The 17388-nt window shown below is 42.2% G+C and overlaps 1 protein-coding gene across 12 annotated transcripts in view; it reads left to right on the top strand.

The window, feature by feature from the left end:
• The window catches only part of Itpr1 (inositol 1,4,5-trisphosphate receptor type 1), a 342349-nt gene that overhangs the window by 126424 nt on the left and 198537 nt on the right, over nt 1–17388 (top strand). For all 12 annotated transcript variants that reach the window (XM_075983288.1, XM_075983285.1, XM_075983283.1 and 9 more), the window contains exons 5-6: nt 2937–3052; nt 15208–15294. In XM_075983288.1, coding sequence (XP_075839403.1) covers nt 2937–3052; nt 15208–15294 — 203 coding nt within the window. The remainder of the gene's footprint in view (nt 1–2936; nt 3053–15207; nt 15295–17388) is intronic.

Below are 17388 nucleotides of genomic sequence, written 5' to 3'. Positions count from 1 at the left end.
TTTGATGATTGGCACAGAGAGCAGCCTTATCTTTGACGCTGCTGCTTTCCTGCCGTGCCTTTTGTTCTGGAAAGACCTGGGCAGTGCCTTTCCTATGTAATGAAAATTACTTCTAACAGATGAATCAGATACTTGATAAAGATGGATTTCAACACTCCCATGTTTATTGGAATGAACTGTTTGTGACCATCTAGAATACTGAGTTGATGAAATTGTAAAATGGAAAATGTTCCTTTTGCTTCTATGATTAAAAGATTTTTTTCTTGATGATATCAAGAATTTGCAAGTATAATACGTAGAGAAAATTTATTGCATCACTAAAAGAAAGAACTGTCTGAATTATAAGGTTTTAGGGTTTATAAACTGGACACAGCTTTGTGCTGCATGACTCCAGAGAGCCCAGATTAGACGTGATGAGAGCAACTAGGAAACAAAGAGATGACAAGCACACAGGCATATAGACCAACTGGGACTGGTTGCTCTGGGCTCTCTGAAGGAAACCTGCAGTGCTCAGGAAGCTTGGCATGTTTCTTAGCTACGATTGACCAGGGAGGGTGGGGTTATTGCATACAGATAAATGAGTAGGCGGGGTTTATGATGTACATCTGGACAAGGAGGCAGGGGTAGCTCATCCCCGCAGGAGCCGTCTCTCTAACGAGCAGTCCTCAGGCTGTCACACCTTGTGGAAGGGTGAAGATACAGTGGACATTTGCACTCAGACAGGGTGAGACTTCTCCATCCTCTGAGGTATTGGCCCTTGACAGGACTGTGTCCATGTCAGTAATACACATTCACTCAGGACTTAATTCCATCCCTGCAAGGGCAGTATATGGATTTTTCTTATGTCGAGATAATTATTTGAACAAGCAGGATTTATTGGGGAAGGTCTTCTAAGAAAATCTGTTTTAATGAGCAGATGAGAATAAGTGATTTGTCCCTTCTCATGTACTTAAAGGGTGCGGTTTTTCCAAATTGGGCATTTGCTCCAAGTTTATTAATTTTACTCTATCATACTATATGAATATCTAGTATGTCAAAATTAATTTCAATGGTATTGATTTTAAAAACTAGTTTCCTAAGGAAATTATTTCTGACTTTTTGTTTTTGTTATTCTGGGTAACTTGTTCAAGCTAAGCACATGTTCTACCCCCACCTCCAGCCCTTTGGACTTTTTATTTTGGTATGGTCCTCTTAAAATAAATGGACATTTTAAAAGTTGTGTATACAAGTGTTACTGAACTTAAATAAATACAGGACAAAACAGGCAGGCGTATAGAAATGAGACGTTAGTGAGAAAGATGGCGATGAGACAGAAATGCAGTGTCTCGTTTAACACTGTGGCCACATTGGTTTATGCCTCATCACAGGCATGGACTTGTTTTCGTTCCTGCTTTAGTTGCTGTAAGGGGACACCTTGGAGAAATCACTTGAGAGGGGAAAGAATTTATTTCGTTCTTTGATTTGAAAGAGAGTCAATGCCTCGGTCAAGGAGAACATCCTGGTCGGGCTGAGATGGCTGGAGCTTGCTTTGAGTTTATTCACATCTCAGCAGATAGGAAGCAGAGTGTTTTGTCAAGAAGTAGGGTCAGTGGGCTGGGGAGATGGCTCAGAGGTTAAGTGCACTGGCTGCTCTCCCAAAGATCATGAGTTCAATTTCCAGCAACCACATGGTGGCTCACAACCATCTAAAATGAGATCTAGTGCCCTCTTCTGGCGTATAGGCACACACGCAGGCAGAACACTATGCATACTAAATAAATGAGGGAGGGTGACTTGATCGGGGGAGGGGGAGGGAAATGGGAGGCGGTTGCGGGGAGGAGGCAGAAATCCTTAATAAATAAATAAATTAAAAAAAATACTAAAAAAATTAAAAGGTAACACAATAATACACATAAAAAAAAAAGAAGAAGTAGGGTCAGTCCTAACCCTAAAAGGCCCATCTATGGTCTTCATCCACCACGTAGGGCCTTGTCCGAAGGTTCCATGGCCTCCAAGACAATGCCACCTGCTAGAGTCAGTGCTTAGTGTGAATTTGTCAGGGACATTTCACACTCAGATTGTTACAGCTGCTTTAGGATAAGGTTCATCATCCCAAGACAGTATGCTGCAAGTTTTTCCTATGGTTTCTACCTGCTGCGTGACTTTGACTCTGACTAGATCCTTATTCTTTACTTTGGGGTGGCTGACAGGAAGAGCAAGGGTAGGGTCACATCTGCCTTTCTGTTATTGGCTTAGTTGCTCTGCTGCTACAGTCATTGTGTCAGTTTCTTTAGAGAAATCTGGAAGTCACTTGTCCATGCTGTATAAGGCAGTATAGTATAGTATAGTATAGTATAGTCTAGTCTAGTCTAGTCTAGTCTAGTCTAGTCACAGAAACCCGGGACTACTAACAGGGATCAATTAGGATGCACTGATCACAGGGGTCGAGGGCACATCTATTGGTCTCAATTTCAATTTTGCTTTTTGAAATTTCTATCTCCCAGAGAGTCATCATGCACATGTCACTTAAAAGACCTTTGTTCTAGGAAGTGCTTTCAAGTAAGCCGTGTGTGTATGTGTCTATTCGTTTTGCACTTAAAAAATTCAGTGAGACCAAAAATACATGTATGTATTGTTGTATTCAATGGGGACCTTATGGCTTTGGGGTTATCTACCATGGATGGATGGTGGTAATTGTGAAAGATTAAGAACACTGGGTTTTGACATGTAGTCCCAGCTCTGCTATTAACTGCCTTGGTGACAATAGACAATTGATTATTTTTCTGTAAACCTCAGTTTCCTCATCTGTAGCTTTATACAGTGATGGCAAAAGGGCTTTGTACCAACATACATGTGTAAGATATTATAAAACCTTAGTAAAACTGTGAAGCCTTCTTTCATAGGCTGAGTATATAGCATCCCCAGTAACAGCTTTTGCCTTTTGTTTTTCTTTCTAGATTGCCTCTTTAAACTATGTCCTATGAACCGATACTCTGCGCAGAAGCAGTTCTGGAAAGCTGCTAAGCCTGGGGCTAACAGCACAACAGATGCGGTGCTGCTCAACAAATTGCATGTAAGTATGGAGATGACAGTATCAGGGATGGGGATGTCCAGAGTGGTCATCTGGATGGACCCTGAGGGTGGCTGGGACAGGGTTGTTTATGTCAGTCTCTGACCCCATCTGATGGCTTTTAAAATTCATCATCACATCATCATCATCATCATCATCATCATCATCATCATCATCATCATCATCATCAATGTATTAGTGTTTTGCCTGTGTATATATATCTGTGCACCATTTGTGTATGCAGTGCTCAGAAGAGGTCTTTGGATTTCTTGGAACTAAAGTTGCTTATGGCTGTGAGCTGGGAATTAACCTAGGTCCTCAACAAGAACAGCCAGTTCTCTTTAACTACAGAACTCTCTCTCCATTCTCCTGACTTTTTTTTTTTAACCTAAGAAGAAATAAACTAGAGCCATCTTAAGTTATTTTCCAGGGAAGTGATACTCTTTCCCCCCCTCCACCTGCCCTGCTCCCACAAAACTTTCCAGGAGTGGCTTGAGGCAAAATGGCAGCTGGAATTGAATCTTGGCTCAACTGTTCATTGACTTTGAACTTGGGCAAATCATATAGCTGACTCTGCTCCTTACCCATAAAATGAACACAATGGTCATGGTCATGTCCACTTTAAAAGGAGGCTGGGAGAAGCACAGTGAAGGATACATGGAGGTCTTAGGAACACCACCAGTCACCTAGTTAATGCTTAATAACTTTTGTTCATTCTCTAATAGAGCTTGACAGTCATCATTGTGCTTATCATATCGATTGACAAGTAAGAGAAGTGCTCACAGTACTGCTGACCTACTGTGCACCACAGTAAGTCTCTGAGCCTTTCTGAGACAATTCCTCTATAAAATTATGATGGAATTCTTCTGCTACCTGACACCTGGAGGCTAAGCTTTGTGGAAGCTCTGTGTGATGTGTGGAAGGTGGATCTTGGAAGGATCCGGTGTCACATTACTGAATTAGTGACTACTCCATACCTCACACTGTTTTACTTCTCTCCACGTCACTTCTGTGTCTCCTTAGAATGTAAATTGCATGGGCTCGGGTCCTTGTGTCCCTCTTGTTTCTTGCTGAGCCCCTCCTGTCTGCAGTCAGGATTCACATACACTAGGCACTCAGGAAGCAGACAGGAGAAACATAAACATGGTGCTGCTTGGTTTTCAGTCATAGCTTGAAGATGGATGCTGGGCCCTGGAGGAGCTCGCAGAGTTTCTGGTCTGAGCCTGTTCTGTTTTAGCTCAGATGTGACAGTGCCATAGCCATTTCCATCTGATGAGGTTGATGTTATGAGAAGGGGTCCTTCCCTCAACCTACGCTGTTGTGATGAGGGTTCTGTGTTTCAGTCAAGATCCAGTGTTTGGGGTCCTACCTTCTGTCAGCTCATGTTGAGGCCATTGTGAAGCAGACTACCTCCCAGTGTGCCTGAAATGAAATCCAAACTTTTTCCTGTTATGTGTGTGGTTGTCTGTGCCTAGACTCTGAACTTCTCTCTGGAGCTACTGTACTCTTACTATACTGCACTGTAACATACAGTATAATACAGTACACAGTACTATACTCTTATTATAGGAGGATTTATTCACTTTATTTTATTGAGCAGCCCACACTCACCCCAGTCACATGACCTTTCCACTCCCAGCTAATCCTGCTTGGGTCATCCTCAGCCAGGCTGCTCTTCAGCTAGGACCTTTGCATCCTTCTCAGCAGAGTGCTCCCTACATACTCCTCCTCCAAGAGATGCTTCCTGATTTCCCCACTTCAGCTTCCTGTTTATGTCTTTCTCAGTGCTGAGTATAGTCTGCAATTATGTTTAATGAGTTCCTTAATTATTTGTCACTCGTGAAAATAGCAGCTGTACAAGGTCGGGCATCCTCTCTTGTTCTCACCTGTTATTAGTTCTTCCCATGGTGTCAGGACACATGAGAAACACTGGATGCCTGAGGGTTCTACTAGGCACGAGAGGTAGGATTTGCCTTAACCATCTAGTAGCTTCTAGCAAATAAAGAACGAAGAGGTAATGCCACCTTATAATTAATAAAGAGGCAATGCAGGGCAAACTGTCCTTTGCTGTTTAAGAGCATGTGGCACAGGGGTCAGGGCAAGCTTCCTGGAGGAAGAGGGGAGTAACATGTAAGCCTCAGTGTGAGGCATCTCCAGGATTAACAGAGCAGAAGAAAGAATAGAGACTAGAGATACTGTTAATGATTGAAGGGATTACGTCACTATTAGAGTGATTGTGATGTTGGCCTTAGGCGCCATGGGCTCATTGCTCCCACCCCATAGAAAATACTGTACGATTTTGCAGATGTTCAATGGATTCTTAGGTATCCATTTTTAAAATAACTTACAAAGGAGAGAAATTTTAAAAAAGCGATAAGTTACATAATAAATAGTACACTTAAGTTAATGTGTCTTGACAGCTGTCCCTGGAGACAAGGGAATCAGGGCTTGCAGGACTTGTCTGATACCAGCAGGTAATACTTGGGATGTGGGAAGCATGTTGTCTGCTAAGGCACTTTTCAAAATGACCAGCGGCTCTCAGTAATGTTATGAAGAACATACAACATACTCTTTGCTTCATTCAACAGTACCTGCACTTCGGGGGGGAGATATACTGGCGACAGTACTAACGAAACACACACAATTATGCTCTTTGCTGAGGTGTAAAGTGGAGTGGGGCCCTGAGTGATGGAAATTACAGGTGCCTTTTAACCCAGGTAAATGTCTAGGCAGCCCTAAGATTGTGTGGGATGAAATGAAAGCTTCCTGCGCAGGACCAAGCCCGACATTTCATAGGAACCAGCCTTCCTGACTCCTGTCTACTGAATGTCACTGGCTCCACTCCTCCTCTTCCAATCATGGTGCCAATCAGAACCCCAGCCCCACTCCTGCAAGCCTGTGGTGGGAACGTGGGCCTCTCGTGGAAGGGGTGGGGAAGGTCCTTCCATTCTCCTTGCTCCTAGGAGAGCACTTCTGGGTGCAGAGACCTAGGGCATTTTCTTTGTGAAAGCCCTGGGTGTCTTTAGTTGTCTTGCCTCTGCATCTCTGCTATGAAGGTCACTCTGTACAGTGAGATCTTAGCAGTACATCTCCAGCTCTTTCTTCTTCTGTGCCTTTCTCCTTGCAGGGGTTCAGATTAATACTCCTCTAGACCATCAGGAAGCCAACAAGAATAAAAGGGGCTTGTAGGGTAGTGCTGCCCTTGGGGTTCCTACACATGTAGGTCTGCAGAAACAGCACCACCCCCCTGCAGTGCAGTGCTGTGTGGGAAGGTGGACTAAGAGCGGCACATGGCTTCTGCTTTGACAAGTAAAGATAGAAATCGATGCTTCAGCGTGTAATACTTGGATTTTTAAAGTATGCTGGCAGCTAATTCAGTTAAGGCTTAAAGCATATGCTCCACAGCAGCTCCGGATGGCTGGGCTAAAGCCAGATGTGAGTCTTTTTAGGACCTTTGCAACCGGTAATCTATGCCTTCTTTTGATGTTTACACTGCAACTGGAGTGGGCAAAAGAAGTGTTCTTTTAAATCTATTCTTAAATGTGATTAAAAGCTTCTCTCTCTCTCTCTCTCTCTCTCTCTCTCTCTCTCTCTCTCTCTCTCTCTCTCTCTCTCTCTGTGTGTGTGTGTGTGTGTGTGTGTGTGTGTGTGTGTGTGTGTGAGAGAGAGAGAGAGAGAGACAGAGAGACAGAGAGACAGAGAGAGATAGACAGACAGACACACAGAGAGACAGAGATACTAAGAGATAAGAGAACCAGAAAGATGAGGGAATATCATGTCCTTTATGCTATTTGTTTGTTTGTTTAATGCTAGGAAAGCCAGTTCTTTGCCCCGATGTGAACTGGCTGGCATGGCCTTTCCGTCTTGAATGATGGTGTGCCCTTGATTTTGTGTGGGTGGTACTTTTTTGCTTAGTTGGAGTTTTCCCCCTTATCCCCAAATCTTCTGACTGTTTTCGTGCAGCCATTGAAATGTATTTTGGTCAAAGTCTTCCTTGCCTGTGGGGACTGGTGGCTGGTCTCCAGTGGGTTTTCATTTTTATTTTGGTCAATTACCGGGCAGCACCCGGGAGTCAGAGGTCAGGCTATTTTTAATTAATGCCATTTAAGGAATTTGTTGTCTAGACCACTCAATATCCTTTTGACTGTGGTAAGCGATGTGCACAGCCCTCTGAAGGAGAATGACATCTAGTGGCTGCTTACTGTGTGCTTACTCCTCCAGCAGAAGCTGGATTTTTTGTTTGACTCTTTAGGTCCTGATTTCCCCGAAGTCTCTTGGCTAAATGAGTTAGCGTCACTATCGTATCATAATGTTAGTTACAAAGACTCTCTAGCTGATGTTTCCTCAGAGTGGTTTGCCCGTGACCTTGAAATGGGTGCCCATACTGTTTAAGATTTTGAGAATAAGCATGTCATTAAGCTATTTGACATAAGCCAAGCAGGGGAGTGACAAATCTTTATTGTTTTTTTTTTAAAGCCTGGGATATGAGTAGCTGTTTTTCTGGATCCTTAACTCAGTTTCCTATTACGTCATTGAGAGCTCATTGACCTTACACTAATATCCTTCCCCAACTCTTCCAGTGTCCCTTCTGTACTGATTTAACAATGCTTGTTTTATTTCTGAAATAAAATCGCAGGTGACTACATCAGGGTTCACCTTGGTCTTGTTTAGAGCACACTGTAGTGTCAGTTGTCAAGAAACTGGGATGGAGTATTTTGTTCTTAGAAATTATAAACAGTCCTTGATCCACTCTAAAAGGAAAAGGAATAGTAGCTATTTCATTTGGCAAGATCTTTAAAGAAAACATAAAAAAAATATATGGCTTTTAAAAGGATATTTGCCAGAGACACAACGAAGATATAGCTCCAAAAATCACACAAATGAGTGCTATAGCTTCCAAGGCAAACACGAACAGGAAATGGAAAGACCATTCATTGCTGGTATCCCTGAACCTTCTTCCTTGAAGACTAACCTTGGTCTTCATCATCTTGTGTGCTTTGCTCATACCCTGCCCGCCCGAGAGACTTTAAACCATTGGTGGGGATGTGATATTTTCTCTCATTTCAGTGACGTTTGTTTGTTTCACAACTTGGTTGTGAGATAATAGAAGACTTCATTCCCACTTTTAATGGCTCCATGATTGCCCCACTGTATGACAACATTGAAATTTTAGATAAACATTTTCTATGGAGAGGGCAGGATAGGGATACTTATTCAAGATTCTGACAAATTGTTTTGGGATTTGAAAAAAAGTTGGAACTTTTTATTTTTGTTCGGTTGTCTTAGAAAGACAAATGCCTAGAAATAAAATTACTGAGTAAAGTTATGTCCATTGAGACAAGCCCTCCCCTCATCCCTCGGCCGAGATTCCTTTGAACATTTGTCAATTCACTGTGTTGCAGTATGTTCACGAGATGAATTTGAAAAGTTTAACAAATCATGACCTCATTCTTTTCGGGGAAGTGGGCAACCTTAGTCTTTGGGTCCTGGCGCAATCTAGGTCTTGCTGCCTTTTAATCTATATCTTATGTTGCCTACTGAACCTAAAAGTCATGATGGATGTTTTTGTTCTAGAAACTAAGTTTTGTCTTGTGAGGGGATTATTTAAGGACGGATGCATGTTCGGGTATATGTGTGTGCACATGTGCAATTGTGCGTGTGCGTGAGAGAGAGAGAAAAAAGCCACAGGTCAGCTTTGTGTGATGATCTTCAGAAGACAGAACTGTGATGTTGTTGGTTTTGTTTTGTGTGTGTGTGCAAGGGAGGAAGGGGGAGAGAGAGAGAGAGAGAGAGAGAGAGAGAGAGAGAGAGAGAGAGAGAGAGAGAGAGAACGCACTCACCTTTGACTGATCATAGATCCCATAAATCTGTCTCTACTCCAGCAATGAGATTACAAGTCTGTGCTTTCCTGCCTGGTGTTTGATGTAGATGTAGGTCTTGGGGATTGAACACGCAAGTCTTCATGTTGTCTGGCAAGCACTTTACCAACTGACCCATCTCCCAGTCCCTACACTAAACAAACATATTTTAAATTCATGCTGTTAGTAAAAGGTGAATTAGAGACTTTTTTCTTTATATTATAAGGAGCTTAGAAGTGGCCTCACATAATGGCCCGTAAGTTTACTGCTTTCTGTGTTTGTTCAGTGACCTTGTTAGCAGACATGAAAAAGTTGTAATTCATAGTTTGACAAATTTTTAACTGTGATCTTTTAACAGTGTCTTTAAGGTAGTCTTTGGTTCTATTCTCTACTTACTTCCTGTGTATTTTCCTTTTATTTTAGCCAGCTGTCCTTGCTCTTCAGTTTCACTTCTTTGTAATTAGTTTCTGTTTTGGAATAGTAGTACCTTTTTGATGGTCAGCTTGACACTGATTTGTGCTCAGTCTTAGCATGGGTAGAACTGTCTGAGTTAGGGTTTCTATTGCGGCAACAAAACACCAGGAACAAAGCGAGTTGGGGAGGAGAGGGTTTATTCAGCTTTCATTTTACTGTTAATGACCAAAGGAAGTCAGGTCAGGAACTGAAGCAGGGCAGGAACCTGGAGGCAGGAGCTGATGCAGAGGCCATGGAGAGGTGCTGTTTCCTGGCTTGTTGCCCCTGACTTTCTTAGCCTGCTTTCTTAAAGAACCAAGGACTACCAGCCCAGGGATGGAACTACCCACAATGGGCTGCGCCATCCCCCGTCAATGACTAATTAAGAAAATGCTCTATAGACTTACCTACAGCCAGATCTTATGGAGGCATTTCCTCAACTGAAGCTCCTTCCAGCCAGCATAGGGACTAAATATTTTAGGCTCTTAGGCCTTAGGCTGAGGCTTTTGGAATTTCTTGGGAATAAGAAAAGGTTCATGAGAATTTTCCATCTTCAAATCATTTGAGTCCAAGAAGTGCTGTGCTACTCAAGAATTCTGTAAGCATGAAACTCACCACTGTGATATTTTCGGCATAGAAGAGCTCCATTTGCTTGGGTGTTTTATTTTCTTTTTCGAAAATATTTTATTTTCCTCAATCGATATTTTTTTTATCTCTTCAGTTTCTATGCAGTATTAGCCGAGAACAGCTTAGTAGAAAAAAAAATCACTCTGTGTAAGTGTAAACTCTCATTCCAAATGAATCCAGGCTAGTGTTTGCAAAACTACCTGTGGAGACCACAGAGAGCTCTCTAGAGTAGGAAATTCAGGGTGGAAATTGGGAGAACAAGGATGGGGTGGGGGCTGGGAGCAGGACTGAAGATCTGCATGGAGGGCCATCACGGAGACTGAGTGCTGCTGTGTTGTCTGCAAGGCTTTACCACCAGAGATGACTGGAATTTCGTGGCTTTATCTTTGTATTAGTGAGGGTAGAGGACGGGCATCTCACTCAAAAAGAGCGGGAGAGAAATGGGTGAGCAGACCCCTCTTTGGGCTGGTGTCCATGTGGCTACCTGGCAGGGATTGCCACCGATAGACAAGTCATTGTCTTCCTGCACATGGTTGGGCTTGTGAGCTGAGATTGCTTCCTGTAATTTTCTCCAAAGCTCAGCTTTCTGAATTGCATGCGCCGCAGATAGAGCTTGAGAAGATGCGGAATTTGTAGGAATCATTATGGTTTTGATCCAGCCCACCTAAACCTTGTTTTAAAATCATCTTGAGAACATTGCTTAGTTTTAGAATCTTCTCCCTAATAATTGTTATTAAATTCTATTCTTTGTCAGTGTTCTGTTGCTGTGAAGACACACCATGACACAGTAGTTCTCTTAAAGGAAAACATTTAATTGGGTCATACTTATAGTTGAGAGGTTTGATAAATTATTATCATGGTAGAAAGCATGAAAGGACGCAGGCAGACATGTACTGAAGAGGTAGCTGAGAATTCTACATCTGTATTGGCAGGCAGCAGGAGGACAGAGACACTGGACTTCTGTCTTGGGCCCTTGAAAATCCAAAGCCTGAGGCCCTCATCAGTGATACACTTCCTTCAATAAAGTCACACCTACTACTCCAAGAAGGCAAAAATTTCATAATCCCTATGAAGTAACACCACTCACTAATGACCAAACATTCAATCTGTGAGCCTGAGGGGCCATTCCTACTCAAACCACCACATTCCATTCCCTGGCCTTGATAGGCTTGTAACCATATCAGAATGCAAAATTTCATTCAATCCAACTTCAGAAGTTCTGATAGTCAGTGACAGTCTTAACACTGTTTAAAAGTTCAAGGTTTCAAAGTCTTTTCTGAGACTCACAGCAATCTCTTGACTGTAACCCCTTGTAAATTCAAAATCAAAACAAGCAGATCACAGTTTCAACATAAAATGGCACAGGATATACATTACCATTCTAAAATTGGAGGAAAGGGAACATAGTCAGGAAATTCTAGACCAAAGGAAGACCACAAAAACCAGCTGTGCAAACTCCAAACTGCATCTCTATATCTGATGTTAAAGTGCTCATCAAATCTCCAATTCATTTCAGCTTTGTTGACTTCAATGCACTCCTCTTTCTTGGGCTGGTTTCACACCAGGTCCCACAGCTTTGCTTGACTGCTAGCTCATGATTCTGGCAGCTCGTTTGTCTTGGGGTCTCCAAAGCAATCCAGGCATCACTACACAGCTTCACACGAAGGCCTCTCTGGACCTCCATGCAGGGACACCCATGACACACACCTGATCTCTGCAGCTTTCCTTCACTGTGAGGGGAGATTCCATAACCCGTTTCTTCTATCCTTGACTCTAAAACCAGAACCATATGGCCAAATCTGCCAAATTTTTCTGCTTGCTGGGGTTGGAACATGGCCTTCTTGTTCAATTACATTTTCACCAGCTTTCTGTTTTCCATGGTTTCCTTCCGTGCCTAAGCTTGGCTGTCCTGAAACTCACTCCATAGGCCAGGCTGGCCTTGAATGTTGTAAGTTTAGCTGGGTTGAATCTTACCCTGAGGTCAGTAACCACTCGCTTTATCTCATCTAGCAACAGGCTTTTCTTTAATCTGTTTATCTCCTTGAACGTGGGACTTAACTCCATTATACTTCCTGGTTCCCCCTTTTTCCTCAAACTCTACATTGTATATTTTTTCTTGCTCAGCTTGTTCCTTTTCATTATTAGATCTGCATAAGACAGACCACTAGTAACCAAGGGCACAATCAATACTAAGGTGTTTTGAAACTTTCTCTGTCCACACTGTTAATTCAAAACTCTTCAGTTTAGCCTCAGGAATATTTTGTGTGTGTGTGTGTGTGTGTGTGTGTGTGTGTGTGTGTGTGTGTGTGCGCGCGCGCGCGTGTGTGTGTGCGTGTGTGCAAGGGCCGAAAATAGCTACATTCTTCAACCAAATATCACAAGAACCATTTCTAGGCCACATATTAGTATTCTTCTCCTCTGAAATCTCTTGAACTGTCCCCTACAGTTCAAATCACCCTTAGCACCATTGTCTTCTATGCTCCTACTGGTATGACCCGTTAAGCTTAAAGCATTCAAGTGTTTTTCTAATTCAACAACCCAAAGTCCACATTCTTCTAAACAAAAGCATGGTCAGGCCTATCACAGTGTTGGGTCCGTGGGGGTCGCCAAAGATGTGGACAGACCACCAAAGTCAAATAAACCAGAAGCAAACTTTATTCCAGAAACCAGATTCCAGGGGGAAAAAAAACTCCATGGGGCACAAAAAGCTCATCAACTAGCTGAGACCACAGCCAGAGATAGATTTTGTAAGGCTGTGACAAAGGCTGGTTTCTGAATTCACCAAGCATTAGATCTGAACAAAGAATTTTTACAATCTTAAGGTAAAATTCAGATACAGATTGCTTACTTTACAATCTTTCTTAACACAGTTTTTCAGTTAAACTAGTGTTTGTACTTAATCTGCTGTCTTCCTTGGTATTTCCAGGTGGTGTTTACTGAAGCCTGTGCTCTCCCCTTTGATGCTGCCAGTTTTACATAGCAGGGATAATGTATAACCCAAAGGTCATATATCTATCTCCTAAAAGTTGACTCAGCTCATATCCATCAGTAATCAAGGATGGCTGGGGGTATTAGACTCTCAATTTGGAGAGATATGTTTCAGCCTTGTAAATAGAGCTATGGGTTGTAAAGCAGAGTAACCCACTGTTAATAGTTAATCCTTAAGCTGCTGAGGAAGCTGCTGACAGTCTGCTCTCATTCTCCTAGGCTTACAGCTTTATATTTTTTTATTTCTACATTCTTATTTTTGGAATCTACATTTTTTTTAATATTCTTATTCTTGGACTCTTCAACAGCAGTTGCCCAGTCCCTAGTACCAATTTCTATATTAGTCAGTGTCCTATTGCTGTGAAGAGACCCAATGACCATTGTCATCATGGCAGGAAACATGAGGGCATGCAGGCATGGTGCTAGAGTATAGCTGAGAGTTCTATATCTGGAACAGAAGGGGAGGAGAGAGAGACAGAGAGAGAGAGAGAGAGACAGAGAGAGAGAGAGAGAGAGAGAGAGAGAGAGAGAGAGAGAGAGAGAGAGAGAGACTGGGCATGTCTTGGGCCCTTGATTATGCAAAGCCCACCTCCTGGTGACACACTTCCTCCATCACGGCCACACCTACTCCAAGAAGGCCAGACCTCCTAATCTCTGTCAAGTAGTGCCACGCTCCAGTGGCCAGAAATTCAAATCTATAAATCCACAGGGCCATCGCTATTCTACCCACCACATTATCTTATTGAAAGACTGGGAATATAACTTAGTGGTAAAACATTTGCGGAGCATGAGTGAGGCCCTGGGTTTTATCCCTAGTTTACAATAAGTAAATAAAAAATTAATTAAAATGAAAAATTATTGAATGCTATGATATGTCTTTCATAATCTTCTGTAATATTTGTGGTAGTGTGTTAATGCTTGTGAATTCCCTTTTGTGGTAAGAACACCAACGAGGGTTTGCTAACGTATCAACTTAGTTAGATGATAACATGCCCACAAAGGCCTGTGAAAAGGAAGGTGTGTTCCCTATGAAAGGGACTCCATTGATATCTGGCAGTGTCTTACCTGACGAGAACATGGCAAACGAATGTTTCTGAAGTCGTAATACATTATTGGTCATTAGGCTGTCACCTTCTGTCATTTTCTGTATGTAATTCTGTCCTGTTATGTGTCTTTGATGCATTTTAAGGATGATAGTCTGCTGCTTATTGTCCATGGTGTCAGTAGTTCCCCATTGCCGTATTGTGATATAGTAGTTCCTTTAACAATGCTTGGACAAAAGAATGAGAAAAAGCTGTTCATGGTGGTGGTCCCAGGAGCCCCTTCAAGTACCTTCTGTTTGCCCTTGCTACCTTTCTAAGCATGCCAGACTTGACTGCTAATTTTTCCAACCTTACTATAACTCCACAAACTAGGAGTTTAACCAAAATGCACATTTGTGGATTAGCTCTGTCACTTAATAAATTCGTGATTAAAAACTAAAACTGAAATAAAGCAAAATTTGTTATATACAATAGAGAAAATAGTTCACCCGAGCCCACTATACTCAACATCCAATTACCTGTGTGATATTGACCAAACCTTTAAATTTGACTGTTTCTTATTTAAAAATAGAGTAATCATCTTCCTTTTAAAGAGCTACATGAAAATTAGAGAGATTATGGTGAATAAATATTTGACAGTAATCAATAATAGACCACATATAGTACAGTGAGCAGTCACTATACAGGGTGATGTATATGAGGTGTAAGTACTGCTTTTATTCTGGTTTTACAAATAAGGAAACAACCTCGCAGCTGTTTCATAATAAAGTTCTCAAAACCACATGCTGCTCCAAATCGACTTTCCAATTCAGTTTTTATTTTATTTCAAAGCCTTAAAGAATATTTCCAAATCACAAGAGGAATGCAAAATTCTTTCTGTCCTTTCTCTGTTGTTAAAAGATATATACATGGTCTTGACTAGTTTTTCCTAAGTCAAATGTCCATGATGTCCCTGAAGAAAAAGCTCATTTTAATAATCCCCAAAGGTCCTCACAGCTGAGACACAAGCCAGTGCATAAGCGAGGCCGAGTTAGATGAGCTTCACAAGCTCTTGGCTCGTTCCATAGACCCTCAGGCTGTGCCCAGGGGTTTGCTTGTTCTGCAGTTCTGGTGACAGTGGTTCTGTATTGCTGCAGAGGACTAGAACCCGTTTGCTCTTGGTGACCAGTCTTCCTTGTCAATGTTATAGCACGCTGCAGACCTGGAAAAGAAGCAGAATGAGACAGAAAACAGGAAATTGCTGGGGACCGTGATCCAGTACGGCAATGTGATCCAGGTAGGTGCAATCTGCTCTTCTCTTCTGAAGCTGAAGCGTGAAGAAGAAAGAAACTGAGGAAGCAGCTGTGTCACTTCGCGTGCTATTTCCTTGGCAGTGGGGCTCCAATAGAGGCAGCTACTTTATTGAAAACAACCTAGACAACAACAATAGTAAAAACAGCGACAATTGCCTCGTGTTTCTTGTTGTATCACTTGGGCATTTTCTTGGTTTGTGTCATGGTGTAAGCATTTCCTTTCTCAGCCAATTACTGGTCACGTGTGTCCAGATGGTTCAAATGGGAAACGCCGTGCCTGAAGAAGACCCTAATTGTAATGGTTTGACTTAATTTATGATGCTTGGGAGTTCTCTGTGTTTAGTGAAAATTGAATGCCCTGTAAATTTGAGCTTTTGTTCAGAGCTGATTGCCAGAGAAAACAAAAAGAGTTCTTTGCACGTGAATATACGTATTTACAAGGTTTCATGCAGCACAGGCTGGCCTCATGCTCATCAGGTAGCTGCTTGACCCTCAATTCTTGGCCTTTCTACCTCCACTCTCCAAGCATTGGGATTACTTTACAAAACTTTAATCATCTGTACCCTCTTTAATAAATCGTTTATTAATCAAAAGTATTTCACAACTGTTGACATATTTTGTGGTTGTTTGAGTCACCTGATATCTCTGTACCCTTGAACCTGCAATGAATAACACAGTCCAAAGAGGCTTCCACAGGTCTTTACCAGAAGGTTCTGATCAGACCTGGCCCAGTCTTAGAGATGAGTTTGGGAGGAAATCGTAGGGATCATCTTAACGTACCCAGTTCCCAGATCATTTTAACCCAGGCACAGCGACAGTAGTTATAACTGTTGAGTACTCTGTCCGTCTGTTATCTGTTCCAGCTTTTGCAACCTTGTAAATTACTAAATAGAAAGGATTTTTTTCGTATTTTTGTCGCTATTAGGTATAGAGCAGTGCAACTAAAAAATGTTTTAAAAAAACTACTTTGTGATTTTTTTTTAAAAAATGGGAATTGCAGAAGTTAACTTATAGTTTTGCTAAGTTGCCTAGGATTGCCCTGATCTTACTAGGATTACAGGTATTTGGGTTATCATTCCTGGCTAATGCTTTTTGATTAAATGGTTATTGGGTTCGGTCTTAGTAATAGCTCTTGAAATCTATTACTACAAAGATCAGGTTGTCACTCCTCCCTGTCCCTTTGAAGTTCTGTTCTGTTATCAAGCTAGGCCAGTGTTCTATGGCTCAGAGTAGAAGACACTCAGTTGGTTAGGCTGGAGAAATGGGAGGCACCAAGGATGAAAAAATTTCGTGGGAGATGCTGACAGCCAATCCATGCCAAAACATTGGTAATCATTTCTTCTTCCAGGGTAGTTTGAAATGATCTCAGCTTTATTCTGCTCTCAGGCTCACCTGTGGGAAAGTAAGCCCGTGTGTGGAGGATTAGAGGCCATTCACCAAGGGGGCATCAAGGGCCTTGGAGGACATTACTGGCTCCCGTTTCTCTTGGTCATAGGCTTTCCAGGACTCACAAATTAATGCCTCCACTCTCAGCAACCCCGTCAGTAGATTTGTGGGTCCCTTAAGGGTGCTCGTGTGTTCTCATGTAAACAGGAGATATGGCAGCCGCAGTGGAGTCACAAGCTGGCCTTCCTTCTCTAGAGCCGGGGAAGTCCTGCTTTCCTGTTTTCTCTTTAACTACCAACGCAGGGAACCTTAGTAATACTTACTGGACCAGATTATTAGACAAACTTTCCTATTTGGATCTTCTCTCCTCCCATGCTTCATGAAATCATCATCCCAGAGTAAAGAATAATGTGCTGGGAGCATTGAAGGTGGATGTCCAGGGTCATCCCGTTCATCACAAGGGATAACAATCGTTGATAGCATTGTCCTTTAAATCCGGCTATTGCCTATTGACACAATTACCTTCCTTGGTCCCCTTGTGTATCAGTGACTAGTCAGACCACAGTTCCTAGCCCCGTTCACAAGGTGATGGCATGCCTCTCTAGCAGCTTCCAGATGATGGCGTAACTGGCTTCTGCATTATCTATCTTGTCCAAGGCCACACTGGTAAAAAAGGCAGACAATTTTTCCTT

Source organism: Microtus pennsylvanicus, chromosome 8 (genome assembly GCF_037038515.1).
Source record: "Microtus pennsylvanicus isolate mMicPen1 chromosome 8, mMicPen1.hap1, whole genome shotgun sequence".
NCBI classification, from domain to species: Eukaryota; Metazoa; Chordata; class Mammalia; order Rodentia; family Cricetidae; genus Microtus; species Microtus pennsylvanicus.
The sequence above is the reverse complement of the archived record's forward strand: the minus strand, read 5'-3'. Positions and strand labels throughout refer to the sequence as shown.